The 11,492-nt window shown below is 37.4% G+C and overlaps 1 protein-coding gene across 5 annotated transcripts; it reads right to left on the bottom strand.

Annotated features, from left to right (window-relative positions):
• Positions 1–1,425: 1,425 nt before the first annotated feature.
• LOC104090762 (mannose-1-phosphate guanylyltransferase 1) lies at positions 1,426–5,510 on the bottom strand. 5 transcript variants are annotated; one of them, XM_033654680.2, is made up of 5 exons: positions 5,393–5,510; positions 3,320–3,448; positions 2,776–2,838; positions 2,451–2,690; positions 1,426–2,344 (listed from the first exon to the last, which is right to left on the bottom strand). In XM_033654680.2, exons 1-5 carry the CDS (start codon positions 5,450–5,452, stop codon positions 1,673–1,675), a joined length of 1,164 nt encoding a protein of 387 aa, XP_033510571.2. In that variant the 5' UTR covers positions 5,453–5,510; the 3' UTR covers positions 1,426–1,672. The 5 variants fall into 5 exon arrangements, with proteins under 5 accessions (XP_033510571.2, XP_009594231.1, XP_009594230.1 ...); XM_009595936.4 differs by lacking the exon at positions 5,393–5,510 and adding an exon at positions 5,146–5,331 and having other exon boundaries at positions 3,320–3,451; XM_009595935.4 differs by lacking the exon at positions 5,393–5,510 and adding an exon at positions 5,146–5,331.
• Between the last annotated feature and the right edge of the window lie 5,982 nt (positions 5,511–11,492).

Below are 11,492 nucleotides of genomic sequence, written 5' to 3'. Positions count from 1 at the left end.
ACTAAATTGCTTTTCATGTTTTACTAAATTATTTTTATTTCATAAGAAATGTAACAAATTTTTAAGGTTTAAGTATAAGTTTTAACCTAATTTTAATTGCATAAAGACAATGAATTCTGGTTGGACTCAACTTTCTCGAGCTCCTTAAAGTTGTAACAAGATTTGGGATCCTAGGTCCCGTTTGGGTATAAAAAAAGATTCCCTTTTTCTATTTTTTTATTTTTTTTTCGAAATTAATGTTTGGCCATGAAATTTTTGATTTTCACTTGAAGATGAATTTCAGATTTTTTTGAAAATTTTAAAAACTCCAAAAGGCTATTTTTCAAAATTTTCACTTCAGATCACTCACAAAAAATTAAAAACAACCCCAAATTATATTCATGTCCAAACGCAACTCTAATTTTCAAATATTATTTTCACTTGATTTTTTTCCGGAAATTTTACAATTTTTATGTCCAAACGCCCAATTAGTATATCTGATTCACAATTCCATCAGTACGTAAATTGATTGCCTTTTTGGTCAACAAGCTTCAATATTGTTAACAAATTGCTAGTTTTTAAACCTAATCTCCTTTTCAATCTCTGAAAAATTTGCTCACATACAACATGGTATTGGTAGGGTCAAGTTATTTTGTCGTTTGCCCAAAGCATTATAATTCTTTATAAAGGCTTTTCTATCACTTTACAGGAAAACTTGGTTATTGAAACAAGGTTCGCTTCAAGAAAAGGTCCACAATAGCTAATTAAAAAAACAAGAATTAACCTAAATAACTACACATCAAACCGTTTAAATTAAAAATAGTCGACAAATATATAATATATATGTATAACCGTATATAATTATTGTATAATTTATGCATATCAGCTAGAAAAAGTAAACAGACTGACACCTATTTGTGTAAAGATTCTTTTATTAGTGGTATTTAGTCTCTAATGACTTCAATATCTGGATCAGAGTATTATGGTTTAAGATTAATACAGACAACCATTATCTTCAAAAGAAAAAGGAAAAGAGGTCCAATCACGAAAAGTTCATATTTAATGAATCTTTGGAGTATCAATAGACGAAAGAGTACGAGCAAAGAGCAACCACATGACAAAAACTAATGTTTCTTAGTTGATGGAAATAAGTCCCACCAATATCTTGGGTCCCCATTGTTGTAGATTCTAAAATTGAAAGGGTATAATTTTTCAGTTTTTTTCTTTTGCAGTAGGTAAAACATCATGTATGAGCTGTCAATCACATGAACACTAGAGATAAAATAACATACATGAGTCTGTTCAACCAAGTAGACTGTTTACCATACAGATGCAATCATTCATCATTTAGTAAACCATTGCCTTCCTGAATACCCCATTTTAAGCTACAGAGAAACTAACCAGACAAATTGGCGCTACTAATTTGCACATGGTTAATCCAACGAATTAAACACAACCTCTAGTAGAGTTCTTTATTTGTATATACACCGAAAATTACACAAGAAACGGACCTTCCAACATCTCATACCTTTCACAACAGCAACCCTTCAGCACATCACCTTACATCACTCAACATTCCCCTACTTTTACAATTGAAGAGGAGGAAATAGAAAACCAAATAAAGGAAAAGGACAAATACATTTTGAACAAACTGAACATAGAACTTACTGCTTTCTAGCACTAGAAATTACTCTCACATCACTATTTCCGGTTTCAGGATGCTAGATTTGATCTCCTTGTGGGGTAAGACTACTCCACCATTGCTGTAAATTTCATCACAAACGTGGACGTCTTCACCGAGAATGGTCATGTTCTCGACACGAGCCCATTGTCCAACAGTTGAGTGCCAACCAATAATGCTACTTGAGATGCATGCGTGTTTCTTAACACGGACTCCACGCATCACAGTGCAACGTGAGAGTCTGACCCCAGACTCAATCACGCAACCAGGGCCTATCGCAACATCTGGTCCAATCAAGCATCCTTCTCCTATTGTTGCAGTTTCATCCACTAAGACATTTCCAACAATGTGAGAACCTGATGCCAGTTTCGGTGAAGATTTCTTCTTTAAAGAATCTAGGTAGAGTCTAAGGCCAGTGATGTAGTCCCTTGGCTGTCCAATGTCCATCCAAAACCCAGGTAGGACCATCGCATATAGCTTTTTCTCCGCTGCAATTTTTGGGAAAATCTCTTTCTCGATAGATGTTGGTCTTAATTGAATTCTGTCAAGAATGGAAGGGTCCAGCAGGTAAATTCCAGCGTTGATCTTGTTGCCAACAAATAACTTAGGCTTTTCCACAAATCTCTCAACTTGGCCAGTGGATTCTTCCGTGACAACAACACCATATTTCGAAGGCTCATCCACCTGTATCAACCAGTGAAATTTACCTTTTATACTCGACATCGCCCTCATAAATCTAGGAAGGCCCACACTATGTTAAATTCAAACAGAAATGTAACTGAGAACTTACCTTAGTCACCATTAAAGAAGCCTCACCTCCATGGGATTTGTGGAATTCAATCATCTCCTTGAAAGGATAGTCACTGATAACATCACTGTTAAGAACAAAAAACGGCTCACCAGAATCATCTACCAGCTTGTCTCTAGCCAAAGCAAGGGGACCTGCAGTCCCAAGTGGTTCAGTTTCTTGAGAACATGTGATCTTTATCCCAAGTTTTGTCTCAAATTCTTTCAAGAAGTTCAGCATCACCTGCATCAAAAGGAGTTTGTATATTCTATTAGTTGCTCATTAAAGATTTAGCCTTACTTAGATCTCTAAATGGAAAGATGCTGACCTCGGGCTGGTAGTTAATAGCCAAGACCACTTCAGTCACTCCAACAGCCTTGAGAGCCTCGATCTGACGTACAAAATGTTAAGTAAAATCGGTGTTTTGATATAATAGCAAAAATAGAAAGAAAAGGAGAACATACAGAAAGTGCAAGGCACAATTAAACTCCTATTGAGATTTCCCATTCTCTTTTACAAACATGACCTGGCAGAGGCAGGGTGATTAAGCCCTAGATATTCCAGAGCTTAGGACATTTGAAACTTTGTATGAGGGAAGAAAGGATTGGAGTCATATAGACAAATATAGTTTGAATTTATCGGGTGGAAAATAAGATATTCCGAATTCTTTTATATGATAAAGTATACACTGGAATAGTGAAATGACGTATCAAAATCCACACAACCAATTAAAAGGATGAAAAACAAGATTAGCAATCCGATTAAAAGGCATATTTCTTTGAGTAGGTGTGCAGTTAGAGTGATCTTTATGACAGAATCTACCATATGACTGAAAATACGCAAGGCTAACCAAGAGTTCTCATAAAGGTTACCTGATGCAAAATCATGGGCTTGTTGGCAAATTCAACCAGTGGCTTTGGGACACTAAGAGTCAATGGCCTCAGCCGAGTACCAAACCCTCCGACAAGAATAAGTGCCTTCATCCTGATTTTTCGACGCTCCTGCTAAGAATCAGGCAGAATTTCAGCACAGTTGATCAGAAGACGTAAGAGAAGAAAACATATACTGCATTTAAAAATGGGCTCTCTCTTCTCCAAATTTATCCAGCCAAAAGGAAGATACGTGCATAACTATGGAACCTTGTATTTACAACCGTACTGAAGAAGCAATGATGAAAGCTCACTATCACGTTCACCTATATGTTCGGTCGGTTGTCCATGACAGGTAGCGAATAAAGATTGTCATTCATATAGTGTTCAACTTGAAGTAAAGGGATTACTAGTCCATGAAAGCAGATTAAAAAAGAGACTACCAAAAGTTGCAGGAACGATTGTAGCAAACTGCCAAATTTATACGTGAATCTTGAGATTAACTGAAGTCATAAAGTGGTTCAGGAAAGCCAGTCCAAGCTATTTTGCTGGAAAGAAAACAAAATCCCAGCTACATCCCAGGCTGGATCATTTAATAGGGGTGGAAATTCCATTCAATTTTTCATTTCTTTTGGTAAAAAGTGTGGTATCAGTAGTTTGGATAAGGGCGGTTTAAACAGAGTTACATAAACGAATGCTTCTTGGTTTTCTCCGTAATTTTTCAGTCACAGTACATTAAAAGAGATTAAAAATGCTACTTCTCTCTATCTCCTTAAAAAAAAGGACAGGAAAGTTAGACTTTTCTCACACTTTTAGGCATGGTTACAGGTTAAAATAACAAAGGAAAGGTTGAAACATAACACGTTGTCATTCACATTTTATACATGTTAGTTTCCTTCAATGTCACTTTATCTCTTCAATTATCTTACAGAAATAAGGAATTCAAATTTATCCTAGCTTTGCGGTGAAGCATAAAAGAGACATTTCCCTGTCACATATTCTTTTGCTGATCCTTGAGCAGCATCTAGGCTTTTAACAAGTCAAAATATGTAACAGGTAAAAAAAGGTTACAGGACCAAATGAAAATCGCAGTAGCTTTATTTCAGCTGCATACAAGGGCGGATGTAGAGGATTACTTATGGGAACTCAGTAGCTTTGACTCAAACTCAGCATATGTATTAAAAAGTTCACTAAATAAGAACAAATAATTGATTTTGACTTGAACACAAAGTTCAAATCCTGGATGTGCTTCTGGCAGCATAGGTAAGCAGAGACATTTGGAAACGGAAAGGAAACTAGAACAAGTAGCCAAAAACCTCATTCCAGCTGTATTCCTAAAGAAAGAAACAAAGATTTAACCCGGAAACTCGGGCGTAAAAGCAAATTCATAGCTGCAGAAGATGACACTGAATTCCTAGAGGTGTCTAAACGACAAAATGGATTACATAAACACCCTAGCTTCTAGCACTAGTTAAATAGAACTTAAAATACGAAATCCTACGCAAAATTGTAACTCAAAAGCACCGTAAGAAAGGGGAAAAAAGCAAAGACGACAGCATCAATCAGATCCAGAGCACATTATGTACATAATTCTACACATAGCCTAAACTTAAGTCATCGATTAGGCATACAAATTCTCCCAAATAAACAAAATTGAACACAGAAATAAAAATGAACAGCGAAATTGCGAGCGCATTATCAAATTTTACATAAGGAAAAAATAAAAAGGGATCCAAACAAAGATAACGAAGAAAACACAGAAAAATGGAATCAAGATCCCTGTGAAGACAAAAAACAATGAGGAAATTAAGAAAGAGCGCGAAATTCACCTTTTGAATCAGAGATCTAAGGAAGGTGAAAAGAGTGAGTAGAAGAACGAGTTTGACTCAAGTTAAGGAGAATTCGTGGTTTGACCGTAGGTAGCGAGTGTCGTCAGGGTGTTTTCAAAGGGGTGGTTGGGTTAGATTTAGAAGAGCGTTGGCAAAAACACAAAGCAATTCTTAACAGAAGGATTATCCCCAAATATATATACACACACAAGGTTTCCATATTGACGGATTTCCAAACAAGGTTTACCTTTTTTACCGGTTCAAGCAATCGGTTCACGTCCGATTGGGTATATTGCTGAGTTGGCATTATGGGGAATTGGGATTGGGTAGCTTCTAATCACACCATAATCATGAATCTTACGTACACTTCCCTTTGTTGCCCAAACAGCCAATCCATAATTATAATATTCCCTTTATCCCAGTTTAGCTGATAGTCTAGGAATGACAAACGGGTGGGTCGGGTCGAAAACGGGTAATAAAAAAACGGATAAATTATTCGATCCGACTCATATTTTATACGGATAAAAAACAGGTTAACCGACGGATATGATCACTTTTGTGTGAATTCTTTGTCTCTCAAACTTGAGGAACTCCCAATTTAAGGCTTTACAAATCTAAAAGTTAAATTTATTAGTTATTCATTTTCTAAATGGATAATATATAGTTTTATCTATATTTGACCCGTTTTTAAAAAATTCATTATCCAACCCATTTTTAATGAATAATTTGAGTAGATAACTGCTTTATTTTAACCAATTTGCCACCACTAGCTGATACCCTCTTCGGTACTTATATTACTACTATTTTATTTTTAGTATGGCACCCGTAGTAGTAATATTCTTTTATTTTTAATCTGTTCCAAGAATAATGACATCTTCTTATATTTAGAAAAAAATTTAATTTTAAATTTATTTTTAATAAGATAATATATAATCACACAAATATATTTGGACTTATTTTAGATCATAAATTTAAAATTATTTTTTTCTGTTTAAACTATATCTCTAATCAAACATCATCAGACAAATTAGGATAAAGAAAGTACCAGTAGATACCTTTAATTTTACCTATTCACAGTATAAATTCTTTTTCTGATATATATTACATTTAGTGGTTTATGAAAATAAAAATGCATTACATAATTTTAACCTTGTACAAGAAACGGTGCCGATGCAATCTTGTGTACTTCTAACAGCCAGTAGTGCTTAGCTTTCTTCGCTCCTGATTAGCGAAGTGCGAGATCTAAATCTGAGCAGTAATTATAATTGATACTTCTATGAAAGGTCAGAACACACAGTTTAAGGGAATATAATACTTATAGATCATCAATATTCAATATTCAATCATATATGTGGGAAAACTTGGCTTTGAGATTCTATCTCAACAACCCAACATCAGTATGGTAGGTGTAATATAACTTAAACGCATTAATTTTCCAAGAGATACTTTTAAGAAGAATCCATAAATAAATAATTACAATAAGATATGGATATTCCATCTTTCTTTTGAATTAAAAAGTTTCTACAAGTTGGTGATATGGATTGTCATTGAGTAAATAGACGCCATGAACTACGGATTCATGAGATTTTACCAAAAAATAACAACACATTAGGCGTTCATTTAATTAATTTTTACCTTTCTACAGTCATACCCCTTAATTCTAAGCTCTAACTTGTACTGTTTTCTTCAGATTTGGTTCAGATACAGTTGTCCTCTCCAAAATCTGGCTGTGTCATGATCAATGCTTTATAATCTCCAGTATTTTAGTATTACATTATCAACTTTTGAATTTCTTAAGTTGAGTTGTAAACTGATGTATCACAAACCTCTCTCACAAAGATTGGCTTTTCCCTTCTTCAATTTTTTTTTTTTTTTTTTTTTTGGCATTCCTACTATGAGTAGACTTTTGATTTCTTTTCCCCAAAGTTAGTTTGACTAGTGCATGCTAAGATAAGCTTTAGTATAAAAAGAATTTTGGCTCAATTGGAACTTGATATAAATGTGCTTTACCTCATATAAATAAAAATGGAGGGAGTAATGGTTTTTCATTATAAAAAGAAGAAAAAATGTATAGAAGTAGCAGTAGTAGAGAAGGGATAATAAAAGGAAAAATTTTAGTTAGAACATAGAAGAATGTCATACTATAAATTTGAAAATGTCCAAGTTTAGATCATTATAATTTTCCTATTATTCCCTCTTAGTTATGAAGAAGAAAACAAAACAAAAATGAAAGGTCATTTGGTTGGAGGGATTAAGTGGATTATTTCGGTGTAAAACTTGGAATTAAATTTATTTTATGTTTGATTGAAGATATTAGTTAAATTTGCGGTAGGAAAATAAAAAAGAAAGGTCGTTTGGCGGGAGGGATTAAGTGAATAATTTCCGGCATAAACTTTAATAAATTTATTCTATATTTAGGTGAAGGTATTAGTTAAATTTGTGGTAAGTTAGTAGTACTTATTCCACATAAAAGGTGGGATAAATAATTTCAAAATTAATTATTCCGAGATAAAATCTAAGATTGGCTATATTACCCCTCAAGCCAATTCTTTTTCATTGTTAAAGTGATACCACAATGTAAGCTTTCATAATTCCACTTCATGATAAGTTAGTTGTTCCAATAAGAATAAACTGCAGATGATTTTATTATTTATTGAGCTGTTTATAGTTGATTTTATCATTATTTATATAATTTGCTAATGAGAGAATTTTTTTAATTCTATCAGGGTGTTCACTGTTGCAACTTTTGCCTATGGGAGTAAACTGAAGCTGCAGTTTGTTTTCTACGGCTAAAATCTTTTAAAATTGTTTATCCGAAAAACGGATAGAGTTGAATTTATACGTAGTTCTAAGGATACGTGGTATAAATTGATACAAATTGGGAAAGATATGTAAATGAATATCGAAATTAGTTATAAAAGAAATGAATGCAAACCAAATGAACTAGTTGGCCTAAATCTTCAAATTTTGTCACCTTCAAATTGAGTGAAGAACGGCAGGTAGAAGTTACAATATGACTAAATATCAAAAGCCCAAAAAAGGATAGTGTTTGCTTTCTTTGCTATGTATCTTAGAATGAATCAGGTAAAAAATCTCCCCATTGTATAGATAATAACCACTCTTAATATAGTGGGGGAATCCTACTTTGGATACAATAAAAAATACATAGTGGGGATCCCATGATACTCTTAATATAGTGGGAGAATCCCGAGATTCTCTCCAAATACGGCTATAACGGCTTTTTTGTTTCTTGGCTCGATCTCGATCTAGGCCGATCTCAATCTTGGTCGGTCTCGGTCTCTGGGTCTCGAGCTTGATCTTGACTCGTCCTCGATCTTGACTCGGTCTAGATGTTGATCGGTCTCTGAAGCTCGAGCTCGACAATACAAATGGCAGACTCGGTTTTGACCGTATACAGATAGTCCCCTTGTTTCTCGGAAAGAAGATGGCGAGAAATGATATGAATTTCTAAACTTTGACTTGTTGGATGATGATGTCAGCGTCGAGCCCGATTGTGACGTATGCGACAAACGTCTCGTCGGTCCAGTTACCAAGGCATTAAATGCGCGTCAGTCGATGGTCGATCACTTCCAGTTTTAAACCGTCGTTGTGAAACCAATAAATAGCCTCTATCTTTATCATTCCAAACTTTTAGTTTCAAATTTTTTTCATTCCAATCTTCATAGTTCTATGCCTTCTCCAAAGCTCCCTATTTCCAGGTCTTCAAATTTCTTTGCATGTTCTTCCTAAACTACCAAATACTTCCATCTTCATTCTTCTTTGTTCATAAAAACTAAATGGCCAAAACATCTAAAACCGTTCCGCAGAAAAAGGCTGCTTCCTTATCTCGGCCGGCCGGTGAAAAAACAGTGGTAGAGCCACGCCTTGAAGAACTTGTTTCGGGGGTGTGTGTTATTGATTCCGACTTTAAGGTCGAAAGACCCTCATCAGTTGTTAGTTGATGCGAGCCTGCATCGAGATATATATGCTCGATATCCAAAAACCTTCTTGATATGGTGAAGAAAGATTGCAATTGGGAAAATAAAGAGATTATGATACCGGCACCGGAGGAAGTGATCACTACCCACATGGAAGGGTACCTGAGTGTTTACACTTATCCTTTCATGTTGGGTCCCCTCGATCCGGTCATCGTCGATTTTTACAAGAAATACCAGGTAACCCTCGGGCAAATTCACCCTTCTTTCTGGAGGATCGTGATACTGCTCCGTTTCTTTGTGAGAAAAATCGACGGGTTTCCCTTTACCCTCGACACCTCGTAAGATTATATAGCCCTCGACTCTACCGAGGAGGGATGATAAAGCTTCAACATCGGGCCACCAAGGCGTTCACCTCGAGTATAGATGAAGATAAAGATCGGGGTTGGATGGGCCGGTCCGTTCGGGTGAAGACCTCAGACCTGATCCCGGCTGAGAGCATGCCATTTTCTAAGAAATGGAATATGAAGCGTAAGTATGATTCCGTTTTAAATTTCTGTTTGTTGTTTTACTTCTTCACCCTTTCTTATCAGTGTTTTTCTCGATGCAGCCGTTGCTTAGATGCTGGGTGCGGTTCCTCACCTCGAGAACTAGGTCAGGAGCCTGGTTTCGACGTCAACATACACCGAGCACGCGTGACGCGATTTGTCAAAGGGTCGGTGGGAGGCTCCTAAGCCATTTTTTCCCAAGCATGAGTTTACTTATTTTCTCCTTTTGCAGGCCTCGGAAAGGATGCGGCTATGAGACTTCCGTCCGGTGATGAAGAAGCTTTACCACCTATCTCGAAACTGGCGTAAGTGATTAAAAGAAAAAGGGTCTCAAACTCCGAGGGCCAAAAACTCAAAAAGAAAGCAGCTCGTAAACCCAAGGGGAACACAACTCCACTTACTATGGAGTCAGTCCAAAGTCTAAGGGATGAAGAAGAAGAAGAAGAAGGTGATTCTGGGTTGGTGGCGCGTGCACGAGATAGCACCGATATTCAGAAAACTTCGGAACCAGTGGGAATTGATAATGCTCCGTTTATGCTCGATGAGGTCGAGGAGGAGACTCCGACCCAAGTTCCGGAGTTGAAGGGAACTTAAGATGCTTCACCTTGTGGTGGAGATACCGTTGAAGAGGCGGCGGATGCCGATGCAGAAACCATTCTTGAGGCTCGTCAAAACGGAGGCGGTGCCCCAAAAAACCTACTTGTAGCAATAGAGATCGGGGATTCCCCCTCGTTTCTTTCATTTTCCCAGTCGATGATACGTAATGCTCAGGCTGTAGAGACTTGTCACGGGGAGGGAGCCCATAGAGAGAAAGATCCTTTTCGTGGTTATTTTGTTGGGGTAGAAGATGCCACCGGTCTGAGTGATCTGGAGGCTCTGAAGAAGAGCTCGAGCGAGGCGGGAGTTTCTTCTCTTTTCAACGAAGCTCAATAGGCCCTGAATCGGGTAAGTTCATTTTCTCTTTGTCAATTTTCATACTTGTACTTTTATTTCCTTGCATAATTCCTTCTTTCTATTTTTGTAGGCCTTCATCACGAGGTGTTTCTCCGATCCCGAGAGGAGTTGAGCCGGTACGAAGCCAAAATCCAAGGGCTTACTGAGGAGAGAGATGCCTTCAAGCTTTCAGTAAGCAGAGGGAAGGAGAAGCAAAAGGACTTCGGGGTGAGCTAGAAGTAGCTCGGAAAGAACAAGCCGATTTGTCCGAGCAGGTAAAAAGAATCTTTGAAGTTAATGACACTGACTCGGGTGTGATGGCTAACAGTTTGGTCCCACAGGTCCAGCAAAAGTTCGATGTGATCAGGCAGCTTCGTGTTGAAGTAGACGCAGTGAAAACGGAGGCCGAGGAGTGGAAAAAGAACATGGATCGCCTTACCTCAGAAAAGGAGGCTGCCCGAGCTCAACTGGCCTCGGCTGAGACCTAACTCTGAAGCTTGAAAGAGAAGGCCTTGGTGCAAGCCAAGGAAATCGAGGAGTTTAAGTCTCAGTTGGGCTCAACAACTTCTGATCGAGAGAGATTGGCCACAGAACTTGCAGTGGCCAAATCGGAGGTCGAAACAACAACAGCTGATGCTAATGCAATGGTGGTCGTTTACCAATCCGATGCTGAAGCTGCTCAGGTTCGAGAAAAGGAGGTTATCGAGGCTGTTCAGGCTCGAGCAAACTGGGTTGCCGAGCATGCTAAATATCAGTGTCGAAGGGAGACTCTCGAAGAGATCCATGCTCGTGGCTTCGATCTTACAACCAAGATCGAGAATGCTAAGGAGCTTGAAGCCTAATCCAGAGTGTTAGTCTTTCCTGATGATGATGATACCGCGAGTATGAGCGGATTTGAAAGCGAATGAGGCCTTAAGGGCGAAGATGCTGC

This window comes from Nicotiana tomentosiformis, chromosome 3 (assembly GCF_000390325.3).
Source record: "Nicotiana tomentosiformis chromosome 3, ASM39032v3, whole genome shotgun sequence".
Taxonomy (NCBI): Eukaryota; Viridiplantae; Streptophyta; class Magnoliopsida; order Solanales; family Solanaceae; genus Nicotiana; species Nicotiana tomentosiformis.
The sequence above is the reverse complement of the archived record's forward strand: the minus strand, read 5'-3'. Positions and strand labels throughout refer to the sequence as shown.

Bases quoted from the DNA above. Each gene is read 5' to 3' on its own strand.
- LOC104090762 (XM_033654680.2), bottom strand. From the start codon at position 5,452: ATGCCAACTCAGCAATATACCCAATCGGACGTGAACCGATTGCTTGAA. The intron at 3,449-5,392 runs GTAAACCTTGTT...GATTCTTAGCAG, and splicing joins TGCTTGAACCGGTAAAAAAG to GAGCGTCGAAAAATCAGGAT. The intron at 2,345-2,450 runs GTAAGTTCTCAG...TGGTTGATACAG, and splicing joins CTTCTTTAATGGTGACTAAG to GTGGATGAGCCTTCGAAATA.